Source organism: Pieris napi, chromosome 8 (genome assembly GCF_905475465.1).
Source record: "Pieris napi chromosome 8, ilPieNapi1.2, whole genome shotgun sequence".
Classification (NCBI taxonomy): domain Eukaryota; kingdom Metazoa; phylum Arthropoda; class Insecta; order Lepidoptera; family Pieridae; genus Pieris; species Pieris napi.
In genome coordinates this window covers 9,971,229-9,988,678 of record NC_062241.1, presented here as the reverse complement: position 1 = coordinate 9,988,678, position 17,450 = coordinate 9,971,229, and the positions used below count along the sequence as shown (strand labels likewise).

Genomic DNA, 17,450 nt, shown 5'->3' with positions numbered 1-17,450 from the left:
TTTGTTCATTACCATTTTCAGCCTAAATTAGGAATTATTTTTCACTGTTTAGTTTGATGTGCTTTAAAAGCGTGTTTTATAGTTTTTTTTAAACTATATTTATTTTTTAATTATCTTTTAACATTTAACCTATACAATAACTATATTAAAATAAACTACTTGTGTGATTCATGTGTGCTGTGGAAAATAACACCTCTAAAGGTGTAAAACTAGGAGTCAATTTTATGTGTTTTTATTTCTAAAGTAAAAAGCCTTCTTTTAATATAATAGGGGGGATAACGAGTCCACGTGACGCCCATAAAGGGTAGTCATCACAGCCCATGCACACGGTTAGAGGGTGCGTACCCGGCCTTTGTGGGAGAATTACACTATAACTTTAAATAGTTGGACGTCGTATCTCTCAGGGAAGACTCCCACCTGGAGTCAATTCCACAGTTCACTAGTTCGCAAAAGAAAGTGCCTTGTGAAACGGACTGTGGAAGACTTCTAGTCTGAATCCAACCAACAGCTATTACAAATTTAAAAGAAGCAAAAATCAGTATTATTTACATAACAAATAAACATTTATGGTTTAATAAACCACTAAAGCATTTGAACACAAAATGACAGTATACTATCTTGAATTCTATAATTTAATACTAATGCAAAACGATTGTAAGCAAATAACCAGAACCAGGTAAAATATTTGCGATGTATCTTGTCCACAAAGCAACAATACATCCATTAGTGGATGTCATCGTGCGTGCAAAAAACAAAAGACGACTCGAAGAGATAAAATAGCTCACGCACCCGAATCGCCGCATACCAGTTGCTTGCCAACCCTCCTCCAAGATGGTTGTCCTCATCATAATCTTACTACCCTACTTTACCCTCGCGGAACACTCAGGAGCCTACTCCTCACCGCAGTACGCGAAGAAGATGTTTCCGAAGCATTACGACGCTGTCTTACCGAAGGAGAGCCCAGCGCTGTTCAAAAGTGAAACAATTGACAGATTTGACAATGACTTTAATGAAACATATCGAGCGTCTTTTTTGAATTCAGCGGGGAGTTTCTTGAGCGGGGCTGGGGGGCAGGTCGTTTCTAGCCTGGCGAAGGATTTCATAGCGCGATCAACAGGCACCAGTCAGGTTGGTTTTGACTGCATTACGCAGGTTCGTATCGCACTATACAAATTGCACGCTTGCATGAGTCAATGATTAGTCATGTAGACAAAAGCTCTGATAACGATTTAAAATACCTTTTAACAAAAGTATCTTAAGTGGAAGCACATGGCGTTTACGCGTAGATTATAGGTTTGATTTCCAGGGAAATAATTCTTTCGGTTTGGATTAGACTGAACGTAACAGCCGTAGATCTAATATATAAAATTCTCGTGTCGCTTGTTTGTAGTTAAACTCCTCCGAAACGGCTTGACCGATTCTCATGAAATTTTGTGTGCATATTGGGTATGTCTGAGAGACAACATCTATTTTTCATCCCCCTGAATGTTAAGGGTAGTCCACCCCTAAATTATTATTTTAATTTTTAGATATTTTTTTTTATTTTTTTATGGTACAGCATTAAAAATACATACAAATAATTTTCACCCCTCTACGATCAACCCCTATTTTTCATTATTAATGATATACATGGCAAAAAGAAGTTTCCCGGATCAGCTAGTATCCTATATAAAATACGCTTGAAATGTATTTTTATTTTTTATATAAAATAAAACTAATATGGTTTAAGTCACGAACTGATAAATAAAGTTAGCTCATAGTAAAAAATGTTCTTATTTTTCAATAGGTACTTAGTTTGAACCTCACCAACCTGGTTATTCTGATTGTGCTTAAAGCCTTAGTACTTGCTGCGGGCTTCTTTGGAGCCGGCGCTTGGAAGGGTCACCACTACGCAAGAAGTTTTGAAGGTATTGAAACTTTTTAAATCATCCTGTCTCTAGGCCATATAGATCTATATTAAATCAAGAATGTATATAAGGTATTTAATTGAATAAGGATTAATGCTGTATTGATTAAAATCGCTTCGAAAATTAGCCATTATTTGTCGTAAAAAGTAAATATTGTATTGAAACTTTTAAAATCATTCTGTCGCTACCTTCAAGGTAATTTAAAAGATGCTTCGTTTTATTATATTGTTTTTTTAATTTTTATTTGGACCCGACACAAAAATGTGTTTTCTTAATCACGATTGAAATGGAATACAAAGAATAGATAGTTCATATTTCACGATTGGTTAAATCGCGTTTCTTTCACAAATTTGATTTGTTTAAAAGCTAGTTTTGTTTATTTATATGGTATCAGAAATTTGATTAATTAACTGTGAGAGCAGAACGATAAAAAGTAATTTCTTTATTTATAAATAAACCCTAAATCGTAGTTTTAAACTATTATGACAGTGAATTTGCTTTAAAATCGAGCAACAATTTTTTTTCATTGTATATATACATATTTTAATATATGCTATATATTATGTCATACTGTCATTAATTACATAACCCTTCCTACTTCCGAGTTCCGACACCGGTAAACTACCATGACCACCTAGATTCATCATACAATAAGCCGGAAGCTTAAACACACATCTGCGTATACTTTCATACAATTATAGCTTCACTACCATTCTAATTAAGTTCAAAATTCTATAAAGTATTAAAGCTTGACCACGTGCCAAAACTGACCAAGCCTTTTAAGTTAATCCCGTACAAAATGCGTCCTTCACATCCACTCTGGAATAATCCCATTGCTGGAGGATTATCTTCTGCTTCATGATAATGTTGTTATGGCTTTTGTTTTTTTTGCTTTAAAGGTGAAAAGGCTTATGCGCTGCGATGTCCATTATTATTAATTGGGTCGGATTATTTTTGGACATCATTACTCAGACATCATTAGACAGACTTATAAATTTTCTTTTCCAATTTCGTTTATTTTTCACAAATAGAAAGAAAGTAAAGCAATTTTACTAACTGTATTCGAAACGATTTGACCTATGACCAGCCCTGTGATACTTTGTTGTACTTTATTGTTTATCAGAATGCCAAATCATAAAATGACTGCTTCACGACTGATTTGAGAGAGACCGCCGATGCGAAAACCGCTGTGTGAGTTCGTGAAGTGAGTTACAGAATCGCAGGGCTGACATGAATTAAAATACGATATAAGTCCGACCGAAAATGAGGCGGAGACATTAAAAAAACATTCTAGAACTTATGCTTTACAAGTTATTATAAAATTGACTGAATTATTCAATGATTTATTAATAACATATTAATTTAATTCTGTCCAGTGGCGTAACTATACCATCTGGGGCTCATGGCAAATCTTCTTTCGTGACAATTCTTTTGATGGGGCCCTATCAGTAAAAATCGTCCCTACTCAGTTTAATTTTAATAAGCTTCGAGATTTTCAGCGTACAATCACACGTTGTATATGTCCCACTAATGGCCATAGGCCTCCTCTCTTAGGCGAGAAGGAATGGTCTGTAGTCCTCACGCTAGCCCCAAAAAGAAAGCCCCTTGTGAAGTCTCCAATGCGTATTGGAGACTTCACATTCATCCAAAGAACATAATATCTCTTGCGCAGGGGCCCTCTTGGGTCGGGGGCCCGTGGTATTTTGCCAGCCCAGCCACCCTGTTGTTACGCCACTGATTCTGTCTTATTTTGATGTTGATTCGATAATTCGGTTTCATTTTAGGTTGTAAGGATAAATATTGTATTGCTAAAAAATGTTAACCAAACTTGCAGATAATAAAAACGCATCCTATATCACAGAAGATGAAATTCTTCTGTACCTAAGTTACCTTGTTGGACAACAATCACAAGACTACGGCTGTTTATACCGTCTCTCTTGCCAACGGCCGGAACAGGCTGCCATCTATGCGTCGGGAGCTGAACTTTTGTTGCAGGGAACCAAACTCATACAAGGGTGAGAAATTTTTAGTTCTCAGTTACAGTTAATTGGCATTTTTATTTTTTAAAGTCACTATGTATATTTACAAATATTTGCTGGTCTTTAATATGTAGAATGTGAAAATGACGGCTCATTGGTCTAGTGGTTAGTACCCCTGACTGCGAATCCATGGGTCCCGGGTTCGATCCCGGCTGAGACAAACATCGATGTGATTAGCATTTGGTGTTGTGCTTAGGTCTTGGGTGTTTAAATATGTATTTATATGTCTATCTATCTATAATATGTATATAAATTGCCTAGTACCCATAACACAAGCTTCACCAGCTTAGCATGGGACTAGGTCAATTGGTGTGAATTGTCAAAAAAAAGAAAAAAGAAGAAGGTGTTGGTAGCTGATAATTGGCACGATTTCATAGGATTAATTAATTGGTAGCAGAGCGTTTAGAAAAACTACTTCTGCAATCCGACGAGACGTGTTTTTTGAATAACTTTATTAGCGCAAGTTCGTCATCGTACTGATTGTATGTGTCGATAGAAAATGTATGTTTTTATAGTAAATTTCACTTAATTAAATACAGCTATAAAACAGACATTTAATCGTGTGGTATAAAATAACTTCAGGATTTCAGAGATTAAAAGTTTATTGTCATTTAATATAAATAATCAACGCACAATACTTCACAAAATAACACGAATAAACGTTTGCAGGAACAGCATTGATTTGGAACCATACGAAGACGTATCCAGAGATATTCAACAGGCAGCCGCATTAGGCCAACAAGGAGTTTCCTGTGACAGATACCAGTGTACTTAGGTCCTCACTAGGTTCCATAGGATCACGGCCCTGAAAAAATATGAAAATTAATTCCACTCCATTGTAATTAAATGCGTTCTATTTAAAACTTATTGTTACGAGTTTAGTACTAATTAAATACTTTTAATTTATTATTTATTTTCATCTATCTTTAGCTCCTGCTCATTTATTTTTCAGCTCTATAAAAATTCGAGGCCTAAAATCATTATAAAGAATTACGCAAACAAATCTAAATTATTATAATATTTTCTTACAACACACAACATTTTAATACAAAAATTGAGTGTGATAACATTGTATGCATGAGTAAAACCTTCTCCCATGAATCTTCTGTATTACTTGCAAATTCAGTAGGTCAGTTGAGTGGCTCTTATACTTATCTACTGCATGAGTCACGCTTTTTACGAAAACTTTACGTTAAAATTGTACGATGAAACAAAACTTCCAATGGTCTAACCAACTCTACTTAATGTACTGACTATTTTGTAATAAACACCGACCACACACATCATACACAACCCTAACATATATATACTTTCTTCGCCCAACGCTTTTTCTCTTTCCCTATCTTCAACAACTTTCCCAAACACATTATTTTCACTCTCGATTCAAAATTCAAATCTTTATACTATATTCACTAACGTACGTTAAAATATTATGTACGTTTATAAAAACATTAATAAATTTATAAAGCGCAGTGACTGTCACAATTTAAACACTTTTAGGAATAGACTTGATTTTCCAGCTTTCAGACTTCATAAAACTGCTCACTCATTTATGGGGAAATGTATACAGATATTTAACAAGATTCTGGACCGTGTAACCAAACTTCCGATACATGAGTGTAAGCTTTGCATCAAGAAAACCCTAACAAAGGGAGGATATTACACTGTTCGGGAATTCATAGACGATGACAACGTGTGGGCACTAATGCCGGAATAAGATGGCGTGAGTTGACATGCATAAGTGTACAAATGGTACCTAAATGATTAAATGACATTTTGTTTGTTTTGTATGTTTTTAACAATCTTAAGCAAGAAAAGACAGTAAATGTAGAGTTTATTACGCCAAGTACCTTAATCATTAATAAGTCAAATGGAAGAGACTAGCTGCCCACGACACAAGGAATCCTAGTTCTCATTTTACTCTACAACATTATTTTATTATGTGTAATAAAGATTTACTTTCAACTCGTGGTGTTGATTACCTATGTTATATGGAGCCTGCAGCTACAACTCTAGGCGTCCTCTCTGAAGGATTATTCAGTCTCGCCGCGCGGTATTCCGCGTAGGATACATAACCGTCTCCATCTGTGTCGTCTGTCTCTAATGTTTTATCCACTAAGGCTGCAGAAATATAAAAAATAGGACACTGATAGATTTATAGATTCTCTTGTAGCGTTGGTTAACTTGAGCAGTGTTGGCCTAGTGGCTTTAGCGTGCGACTCTTCATCCCTGAGATCGTAAGTTCGATCCCCGGCTGTGCACCAATGGAATCTTTCTATGTGCGCATTTAACATTCGCTCGAACGCTGAAGGAACTGAAGCATTGTGAGGAAACCGGCATGTCTAAGACCCAAAACAAAAGTTCGACGGCGTGTGTCAGGCACTGGAGGTTGATCACCTACTTGCGTATTAGATGATAGAAAAATGATCATGAAACAGATTCAGAAATCTGAGGCCCCAGAGTCCAGACCTAAAGAGGTTGTAGCGCCACTGATTACTTATTACTTACAAGTAATAAGTAAGCTTTGGTATATATAGAAACAATAGAAACATAAAGTTATTGTTAGTTAGTATAGGTTAGTTTAATATCAAGAACAGCATTTGTAATATATGCCGAGAAACGATGTGCGTCTTTAGTAGAAAGTAGTGTTCTTCATACGGAAACAAAATTATCAAAAACTATTCTCCACCCGCATCATCGTGTCGCCTGGATTTGAATCGTACAAAAATTCATTCTTTTCGTTTATACAGATGGCCATCATGACGCGGCCGGAGGACTTTATATAATTTATGAATAAGCATAAAGACTTGCCGAAAACAGGGAGAGCGGAGGAAGATGAGCGAGGCACCTTAAGAAATGAAGAGCGCGACTAAAGGATATAGGCATTATTAAAAAAACAATAAAACAATCTTTGAAACCAGCGTCTATAATGTAGACCTAGTGGAGGCCTCCTAGAGGTAGAATAAAAGGCCGACAACGCACTGAAACTCAGGTAATTGTGACATCAAAGGTGTACTAGATGTGTCGCTTGTTTTCCCTCTAGAAAGTTTATTTAATAGAAATATCAGTTATTACCAATATATTCATCAATATGGTTTACTTCAGGCTCTATTGGAGTTTCCGCTTCAGAATGCTCATGGTCCATTGTATGATATACAGCCTAGAAATAAAATCATTAAATTATTTTGAAAATTCGAGATTGAAAACCTACACTACCAGTTATATCGGGAACAGAATACATAGACATAACATTTATTACTAACGAAATACACATAAAAACACACAAAATAATAAAAAAAGAAAAATGACAAAAAATATGGAAATAAAAAAAGGAATAAGGTACATTTTAAGTGTGTAATGTGTGTGTGTGTGTTGTGTTTGTAACTGGCCCTGGCTCAGCATTATGCTGTGGAGCAGACGTGTTCCACAGCACTGGTCATTCTTCCAGAGATCACAACAGTTAGTTTGCATCTCAGACGCAAAAAAAGAAAAATAATGTAATAATAATAATAATAGTAAAAATTAATATTGTAAGTAAAGAAGTCTTGGAAGATTTGTGTGTAAAAGTATATCTTTATATATATAATTCTTCTGTGAGTGTGTATGTCACTGAACTTCTCTCAAACGACTGGACCGATTTTGATGAAATTTTTTGTGTGTGTTCAAGGGGATCTGGGAATGGTTTAGATTCACAAATCAACCCGCCAGATAGCGCTGCAGTTGGTACTTTCATACTTTGCTTTACTAATTGCTTGAAATATCATGCAGGACAACGTCTGTCGGGTCCACTAGTAGTATATAAAAAATAAGAAAATTAACATTATTTGATTTCCTTTACTGTCGTACAATAATAAAAAGCGTTCGTCGAATACTTTACTAAAGTTATTAACTATTAAATTATATAATTTTAAGTACTTAGGAACAATAAAAAGGCAATACATAGTAAATAAATATATCAATTCCTTCACCTTTAACATCTCTAGGCCGTCTAACATGGAGTTCCTGTCGAAGTCATGAGCGGAGAAATAATGGAACTCCAACTCCTCAGGGGTCATATTGGCCAATAATTCGGGTGTCAGCACTTTTATATCCTCTTCTATGTGTCTGTAAATATTTTACACCACAGTTAGAATACTCTTTAATAATCTGGTTGATTTACTTAAATAGAGACGCCACCACAGTTTGTTACTTATATTTGAAGCACATTACTGCAATGGGTTTTTTATTTATATTTAACAAGAAAGGCAGGGTCATCTGATGTTAAGTGATACCGCCATGGACACTCTTAATGCCAGAGGGCTCGAGTGCGTTGCCGGCCCTTTAAGAATTGGTACGCTCTTTCAAGGACCTGAAGTAGAATTGGTTCGTAAATACTTCAGTAGGTAGCTGGTTCCACATAGAGGTGGTGCGGCAAAATCTGCCTTAAAATCGCTCAGTTGTGGAACGTGGACGTCGTGATGAATGGAATGGGTAGAATTTCATATTCTTATTGCCGTCCGATGATGAAAAATATGCATAAATAGCCGCGCATTGATTCATAATTCATATTATCTGAGTGTATACAACACAGTGTTAATAAATAAATACATATTAGTCTCTGTTATCTTTATAGTTTTTTAAATATACCGTTGTTCGCGTTCAAAATTGCATAATATATTATTATAGAATTTAGAAAAAATCCCTTTAAACAAAATTAAAGGCCCACTAATCAGGATACTCACTCAACCATAACTTACTTCGTATCATGCAATAATTGAGATTCTTGAGTGAGCTTCTCTGTTCCTCTCGGGCTATAGTGGCTGTGTGTTTTCTGTATACCCTGCCCGTGGGGGTGATGAGGACCGCGACGCATGCTGGCTGACATACTGCTCAGAAATAGGAGTGCTACCGCTGTGGAATCGAGAATTATTTATTTACAAGCGAATACATTTATAAGATAGATAACGACTAAAGGCTTTGTGGGACAAATGAGAAATATGCATGTCCTTCTACAGTACGGGAGGTAGCAACGTTTGAAAAGAAAGACTTTGAAAAGAAAGTCTTTCTCGAAAACGTTGCTACCTCCCGTACTACTATATTTCCGTGGAAAGCATAAATAAACAGGTCTCGCATCTAGAAAACCCCATCACTGTAAAGTAATTGATCTGATAAACTTGATATGAAACGCACCGAATATCCTTTTTCAGTTTCTAAATACAAACAAGAAAAAATGGAGGAGACCTATACTAGAGGTCCTTGGGAACAAAAGAATATATATTATTTCTGTATAAAATTGTAGGTGTGTTACATATATTTTGTACTAATAGATGAATGTGTCAAGGAATAAATTTTTTATAATTTTTATCTACCTATTAATAAACTCAAACTCAAAATAACTTAATTCATATAGGTAACCAAGTACACTTATGAAGGTCAAAATAAACGATGGTTAATTGATTCTAAATTTACATTTACTACCAGTTCAAGGCCATAGAGCCGGCAAGAAGAACTGACAAGAAACTCTCCGCCACTCTTTTTAGTCGCCAAGTTTTGAGTCATCCAAATGATTTTTAAGGTAAGCCATAAATATTTGAACTGTAGCAAATCAATCCCAAGGATTAGGATAATTTAAATAATCGTCAAATTTATATAAGCTTTATTGAATAATTTACGTTTTAGGTACGAGAGTTTTGAATTGATTCAGTGATAATTCTCTAATTTCGCTAGGGAATTTGTTGTAAAAAAAATTCTATATAAGGAGTGTTTTATTTTCTGGAGCCTGGTTGGTCTGTAATATAAATTTTATATATTGTACGAGTAAGGGATTTGTGTTTAGGCATATGCTGTGTATATTCTAACTGTGCTAAATTATAGGAAATCAAATCTATATTATGATTATTCCATAAAATCAAATTCAAATTCAAATTCAAAAATCATTTATTCACGTAGGTAACACAATGTACACTTGTGATTCGTCATTAAAGATATAAATATTAATGCTTCTAATTTTACATTTACTGCCAGTTCTCAAATCAAGGGCGTAGAACGGAAGAGAAGAACTGGCAATAAACTCTCCGCCACTCTTTTTAATCGCCATGTTTTTTTTTTTTTTTTTTTTTACACAACGGTTGTAAGGAGCTGCAACCATTACACCATGTTCCACATGACATTTTAAGTAATTAATAATAAGAACATAAATAAAAACAAAGACTTGTCCCCTATCAGCAGGAGGCATGGTGAAATAGGAGCACGCACTTACATTCTCGTGGGAACAACACGCAAACACATAGTCGAAATAATTAACATCACCGCATACACGAATTCAAGTACGACCAGTCACCACAAGCAGCACCCGTTCACGAGTATGACGCATGGCCAGCCATCGGCCCCCTCGCCATATTTTAGGGAGAGAGACAACCCGACGCATGGACGCCGCCACAAGCAATGACATTTAAGCGAGCATGACGATCCTTGAAATGTGGACTTGGCTACATAAGAAAATAATAATAATACTGAAATAATTGGATACCACATGGATCACGGTTTGTTCCCACTTTACATTAAAACAGTCGTGGATGTTGACGATCGCCCCAGAGTCTGGAAATGCAGCCGAGAGATTCAGTCGTGTTACCTATAATATATACTGGAGCAACTCATATCCAAGCACTAGGATCGTTTAAATATTCATTTATATTATAATAAGCCTTAGTAAGCAGTTTTACTTTAATGTACGATTTAAATTTATTTATTGACAACGCTTGTATTTCACTAGGGATTTTGTTGAAAAAACGTATACAATTGCCTTGGAAAGAATTACTCGTTTTATGCAGCCTTCTGGTTGGTGCGCAAATTTTGTCTTTATTACGAGTACTATAATTATGGAAGCTACTATTCTTTTTAAAGATATCTATATTTTTCCGCACATACAAAATATTCTCATAAATGTATTGACTTGCCAGAGTCAAAATATGTAATTCCTTAAATTTGCTTCGGACCGACTCCCGTGGGGACAACCCACAGATCGCTCTTATAGCCCGCTTTTGCACTACAAATATCGATTTAATGTCAGCTGCATTACCCCACAAAATAACACCATATGACATTATACTATGAAAATAGTTAATCGTTATACTAGTCTACGTAATACCAAATCGTGATTTATATTTAATTTATAACGCAAACAAAAATAATATTGTCATGAGATTGTGGCTCTGTGTCGTAATTATTTTTACATTTCGTCTCTTTAACTTTAAAATTTAGTTGAAGCAATAAAAGTTGTAAGATTTAATCGAGGTATAATTAAATATTGCGAGGTCTATGTATAAAGTAAGAAAGAAATCACTGGCTCTACAATCTCTTTGGGTATGGGCCTCCGATTTCTGAATCTGTTTCATGATCATTTTTCAATCTAATAGACAAGTAGGTGATCAGCCTCCTGACACACGCCGTCGACTTTTTGGGTCTAAGGGTCCTTCACCATTCGAGCAAATGTTAAATGCGCCCATAGAAAGTCCATTTGTGCACGAGGATCGAACCTACGACCTCAGTCCTCAAGAATGAGAGTCGTACGCTGAAGCCACTAGGCCAACACTAGTCTATGTATAAAGGATTTGCAAATATCAGAAATATGTTCTTAAACCTTATACCATTATACGGTGAAGATTGAATTGAGGTTTAACCATGCCTTACCTACTAAAAGTGATCGGATAGACCTGGAAATACGTGCACCCACCACAGTACTTGGTTTTATTTTACCAGCCTATCGCCACGTTCAAAAGTGACAGTACCTGTTAATTTGGGCATTGAGGGGCAGCTGCGCCCACGCCCTAGGGGTCGCCAGCGGGACGCGGACCCCGCGGGGAACCAATATTCACACCTCATTTCACAACTACTGCGCTATTATTGTAATTAAAGGTCTTTTTAAATAAGAAAATTTCAAATCTAGAAAACAGTCCATTTTGTGGTCTTAATATGTGAAGAATGGTGGTATGGACTGGTACTGGTTGGAGGTAGGCATGTCAGTGTCAACCTACAAACGGACCAATGGCTGGAATTTTTTCAGTAATTTTTTTGGCCATATCACACATTGACAATCTGTTCTCGTTCGTCCATTAAAATATAATGAATAAGTGGTGACTTAACATTTAATAAGCAATCAAAATTGGGTAGCATAATTTAAAAAAAAAATTGTAACTTTTCACCAAATTTCGTGGAAAAAATTTGTAAAAGATAAAAAAAAACTTGGTTTTTTGAATTTTTCTCATAAATTTTGAGGTTATGTTAAAAAAGTGTAAATACAAAAGTTTTACCTAGATCTTTTTATTGTCTACAACTTTGACTTTTTCCATAGGACTTTTAGTTTTGCCAGAAATCGAGATAAACCGTTTTTTACCCTTAAAAACTCACTCCCTTCCCCTTCCCGACCTCAGATCGCCCGTAATAATTTTCATAATATTCTCTCCTTTTCCAATGGTTTTCATCCTACTATTCTTTTCTCCACTTTTTATTATTTTTAAAGGCTTCTACCCTGGTCTATTACACATACATCAGAATAACCTTAAAGATGAAAATAAACATTCGCAATATCAAATCACAAAACAAAACAGGTGTTAATCAGACACCCTTTCGAAAAAATCTATTACCATGCACTTTCAATACATCGTATGAATAATGTATATTCGGCCCCCTCAATCAAACTGCACATTTGTTCGTAAGGAAAGACGAGCCTTAATCGGACCCTACTTTATAGTTCACATAATGGAGGACAAATTATACGCTCGGTGACAAGTGCAGAGTCCGTATGTCGGGGTGTCCGTCAGAAGTGGTGTGGGCATACGGCGCTGTAAAACAGCGAGCTTCGAAAATTCAGATTGCCAATCTGAATACATATTATATTAGATAATTATTAGAAAATTATGTGAAAGATAAATAGGTTAAAACGGAATAAATATACGTAGTTTTATAATTAAAGTCCTAACAACGTTTTTATCATTTGTTTTATAGAACAGGGGGCAAAGAACAAGGAGGCTGATCTGATGTTACGTGATACCGCCGTCCATGGACAATCAATGCCAGAGGGCTCGCGAGTGAGTTGCCAGCCTTTTAAAAATTGGTACGCTCTTTCCTTGAAGGACCCTAAGTCGAAAATACTTCAGGGGGCAGCTGCTTTCACATAGAGGTGGTGCGTAGCAAAAACTTAACGCTGTTTTTGCTCGGTTTTGGAACGACTGACGTCGAGGTAATACGGATGGAATTTCGATGATGAAACTCAGCTGCAGGTATTAAACCAAACAACTCTGAACACTCTCCATGATAAATGCGGTAGAAGATGCATAGTGACCCCACATCCCTACGCAACACTATAGTAAATATAATTCATGACTAGCTATTAAGTAACTCCTTTTCAATTGAACATATCAATTTACGTTGAAAACAATACCTAGGCCCTTATTTGTAAATCTACTAATTAGTAACTAATCATTTTATTTATAAATGCGTACATCAATTAAGTTTTATTTACATCAAATTGTTTTTCCTTTATTCGAAAACGTACTACGTCAGTGTAACGTACACAACATTATTTGAAAAATACATTAGTTTATAATAATCAAAAGTTTTTCAACCGCTGTGAGCGTGTGTATCCCCAGGGCTGCCCACCATATTATCGCCTCACGCAGCCCTAATCCTATGCGATTACAATAAATACGAATACGGGCCATGCACTCCTTTGTATCTTATCTATGGTTACATTTGTTATAAAGTGATTATAGTCGCATTAACACAAAAGTATATCAATTTAAACCACAGTATTAACCCGAAGACCCTAAATAAGTAATATTTACTAACCTTCAATTAAATGTTGTTTTACTTGAAGAGTGTTTTAGTGTGCAGGAGAGATGTAGATTGGTGTTTTAAGAAGGAAAAATAGGACCATAAACAAAAAGAAATAATTTATAACGCAGCAAACAACATTTCGTACCTATTAAGATTTTTATAAGAGAGACCTTCAAAAACCTTTACTAATGACAAATCAATAAAAACCTAATAAATACATGTTTATAAAATAGGGAACAAAGTAATTTACTTTTACATTTATATTGCGTGTACATAAAGAATTAATTTTAGAAAATGCCTTTGTTTTTCATCTTTGATGTAAGCATTGAGGTACAAAATAAAAACAATGAGCAACTCAAGCTATTTTAACCTCATTCTAAGGTTAATCTAACACACTAACCCGAAAAGTTTTAAATTAACAATGGATAACATACCTTCCAACCACATTTTAATAAAAAAAACTCGGATTTTTAACGTTTTTCACATTGTTTTTGGTATTTATCGACACACGCGTCCAGCCATTTTTATGTTACAATTATAGTAGCTCGACTGCGCAACTCTAAAATGATCAGGCAAAAATGGATCTTAAGGTATGAAGTTAAGGTATAAGCTTGAATGGTCAATACACGAGACGCTGTACGCATGTCTTCTAGCTCTCAAAATAATGCGCTGAAGTATGCGCGAGAATGTTTCCATAAAATGTTACTAGATGGCGTAAGTAGGATTAAATTCTCAGAAGACTTACTTAAGCTATCGTTGCCGGTGGCTCATATTTATATCATAAAAAACTTGTATTTATTTAGATTAGTGTTTAAAACAAAAGAAACCCACAAACTACTGAACCATAAAAGCGTTATTATCTGTTTTGATTATATAAAATGTAGGCAGGATATTTAAAAAAAATTGTGCGTATACTAATTAATACACGTAAGAAGTGAAACTTCTTTATGACCTTATTTTTCGAAAAATAAAGTTAAATTAGATAAAGTTTAATAAAAGGCTTTTACTATCATAGACATGAATTCAAATAATGCAATAATTACATTTTATATTTTACCTTATTACTACTAAGATTATTACAGAATTTCATAAATTGCATTTACTTGAAGTAATGCGACTAATTTCAAGGTTTTCTCGCGAGATTTGCCGCCGATTATTTATTGAAAGTTTTGAAATAGAATGTCCATTTCAAAACTTTCAATAAAATATCGGATTCAACCTACGATCGATCAAGCAATTTGTAGTTGGTATTAAAAAAAACAACATGGCGTGTAACCGAAAAACGTGTCGATAAAGAAATTTCACTTCAAAAATATACTCGATTTTTTGTTTATATGAGTCGATTATAACTATGTATTTTTTAAAACATAGCAAAGGACTGAAAGGCTTAAAAATAACCACACCTAATTTTTATCATTTCACCCTTAGTGGAAAGAAACAACCTATGCTAGGATATATTTCAAAATCAATTGAACGAAACAGATACAGAAATATATGAGATTATATATATTATTGTAGCGTTACGGGAATTTTATTTTGGACAAGTTTTCAATTCTTCGACATACTTGTAGTATTACATTGTAGTTATCTTTCAGTTTCCTAATCCGTTTTTCTGTTATAGAAAATGGGCCTTTTGAAAAGAATAAAATTTATGAGATATAAAGTTCATTTATAAAATCGTTGTTAAATATTATTTTAAACCATGAACGTGCATTTAAATGGTTTTCTTTTAATTTATTAAAAACACTTATATTTTTTATTTCCTCAGGTAGTCTAGTGAGTAATTGCACTTTGATTTTAAATAGTTGACTAATGTATTAAGTATTACCAAGTAAATATTTAAACCAGACAGTAATCTTAAAATATATAAATTACGTGTCACGTTGTTTGTCCGCTATGGACTCCTAAACTACCAAACCGATATGAATCAAATTTGCACACCGTGTGCAGTTTGATCTAACTTAAAAGATAGGATAGCTTACATCTCAATTAATACCCGCAATATTATTTTATTGCAAAATATTTGTTTATTATTTGATAATCACAATTCTAACAGATGGCGCTGTGTTGAAAGTACCAACGTTTCACATAAGCTACAATTTAATGGCATAACCACTAATAAAGCATGATGGTCCCCATGACTGGTGTTCTCCTACCGTTTCCCTGGAATAGTTTTCTACTATATAATATATCAAAAACCTTAGCCACAGCAACGCTTGGCCGGTCTGCTAGTTAATATATATAATCTACCTCTCCTAGTATAAAGTGTTGCATAATTTATTTTATACGCAATAAAAAAGCAATAGAAATCTTAATAAACCTCCTATTAACGCTCAACCCGCGCTGAAATAGATCTTTATTCCCTTTAAGATAAGTACTGAATTACTGACATAACAACGAAACATTCGCAACAAAAAAAGTCTTAAAACAACAAACATTTTATAGAAAAATGTGTTCCTTGTTTCTAAAGATAAGTCTCAAAATCGTTTGACGTGTATCACGCTACAAATGTTTCAGTAATAAATTGTTTATGTTTATATCTGTTAAAAAGAGATGGCAGCATGTAAGCGTGTGGGTACACATGATCAATACGGGGGGGAACAAAACCATCCCTAATGGTCGTTTTCTTACATTTGCATGCTAATTGATTTCACTCAGAACCTTCCTTTTGTATTACATGACGTACATTTCCACGAATTAAAGTCCTGTTGGAAACTGTTACAGTTGCCACACTTAGTGACAGTAGTTTAGCTTACGATCTTGAATATAAGTAACGTTTGATATTTATTTTAGATTTAGTTAATTAGGATTAAAATGAGATTAAATGTAACACTATAGTATAGTCTGTTTAAATACCTGTCCCGATAGTACGAGTACTGTAAACTGGATTACATCAATTTGTTGACTTCTTGTTTTAATTTTAAAATAATAAATTGTACAATTATGATAATTATACGCTTATCCGGTAAATTTTAGTTAATTTTAAACATAAATGAAAGACTAATCTATCCCAAAAAAACTTAACGATATACCTTTGCTCTCTGCTGCTGTAAACCTGACATAAAAATATTGTAATTATAGACAAAATTATCCCAAAGTACGTTTCTGCGTAGAATCTTATGATTCAGCACGGAGTTTTTAACGCTAGGTTTCTGTTGCGCAACAAAGAATTTTCCTCGTCTTTGTTTTTACTATAGAACTTTAATATAATATATAATTTTGTTTCCTTTGAATTCGTAGTTAAAGATACTTTTGATATCTGTGTTCTGAGAAAGAATAAAGAAAATTGTTAGTGTCAAGGCTTGATTGGTTAAACAATTAAATTAAGTTATTCCAATTTATATTTTGAATATAGAACATCAAGAACGGTTTTGTTAACTAACATAAACATTGTCAATTAAAAATTTGAAACAAACTTTACAAAATGTTTAAGCTATTTTATAAGTGCAATAACAAAAGCTAAATACCATAAAAACACGTACATATAAACGTATAAGCAGTCTAATCCGAGATTTGCGGCTGAGGGTGGTTGGGCGGCGTTGCTAGGCAACCGCGCTGGGGGCGGGCGGATCGGATCACTTTTAAACTTTCATGTCGGAAAGTTTTTAAGGTTTACTTGTGGCACTCAGTTCTATTCCCTTTTTGTTTTACAACTTAATGGCACCTTACAGTGCTTATTATAAACAGGTTC

General features: G+C 34.5%; 2 protein-coding genes across 4 annotated transcripts; one reads left to right on the top strand and one right to left on the bottom strand.

Moving 5' to 3' along the window:
* The first annotated feature begins 446 nt into the window (after nucleotides 1–446).
* Nucleotides 447–4,852, top strand: LOC125051955. Of its 2 annotated transcripts, none has more exons than XM_047652586.1 (4): nucleotides 447–1,152; nucleotides 1,787–1,907; nucleotides 3,742–3,922; nucleotides 4,616–4,852. In XM_047652586.1, the coding sequence occupies exons 1-4, from the start codon at nucleotides 832–834 to the stop codon at nucleotides 4,719–4,721; spliced, it is 729 nt and encodes a 242-aa protein (XP_047508542.1). In that variant the 5' UTR covers nucleotides 447–831; the 3' UTR covers nucleotides 4,722–4,852. The 2 variants fall into 2 exon arrangements, with proteins under 2 accessions (XP_047508542.1, XP_047508543.1); XM_047652587.1 differs by having other exon boundaries at nucleotides 448–1,128.
* Nucleotides 4,531–14,325, bottom strand: LOC125051956 (multiple coagulation factor deficiency protein 2 homolog). 2 transcript variants are annotated; one of them, XM_047652589.1, is made up of 6 exons: nucleotides 14,194–14,325; nucleotides 8,683–8,836; nucleotides 7,915–8,050; nucleotides 7,022–7,106; nucleotides 5,929–6,067; nucleotides 4,531–4,751 (listed from the first exon to the last, which is right to left on the bottom strand). In XM_047652589.1, exons 1-5 carry the CDS (start codon nucleotides 14,204–14,206, stop codon nucleotides 5,934–5,936), a joined length of 522 nt encoding a protein of 173 aa, XP_047508545.1. In that variant the 5' UTR covers nucleotides 14,207–14,325; the 3' UTR covers nucleotides 4,531–4,751; nucleotides 5,929–5,933. The 2 variants fall into 2 exon arrangements, with proteins under 2 accessions (XP_047508545.1, XP_047508546.1); XM_047652590.1 differs by lacking the exon at nucleotides 14,194–14,325 and having other exon boundaries at nucleotides 8,668–8,785.
* Between the last annotated feature and the right edge of the window lie 3,125 nt (nucleotides 14,326–17,450).

Coding starts and splice junctions, on each gene's coding strand:
- LOC125051955 (XM_047652586.1), top strand. CDS start 832: ATGGTTGTCCTCATCATAATCTTACTACCCTACTTTACCCTCGCGGAA. Junction 1,153..1,786: donor GTTTTGACTGCATTACGCAG/GTTCGTATCGCA, acceptor ATTTTTCAATAG/GTACTTAGTTTGAACCTCAC. Junction 3,923..4,615: donor GGAACCAAACTCATACAAGG/GTGAGAAATTTT, acceptor AAACGTTTGCAG/GAACAGCATTGATTTGGAAC.
- LOC125051956 (XM_047652589.1), bottom strand. Junction 7,107..7,914: donor ACGGCCTAGAGATGTTAAAG/GTGAAGGAATTG, acceptor TTTTATTTCTAG/GCTGTATATCATACAATGGA. Junction 6,068..7,021: donor CCATATTGATGAATATATTG/GTAATAACTGAT, acceptor ATATTTCTGCAG/CCTTAGTGGATAAAACATTA.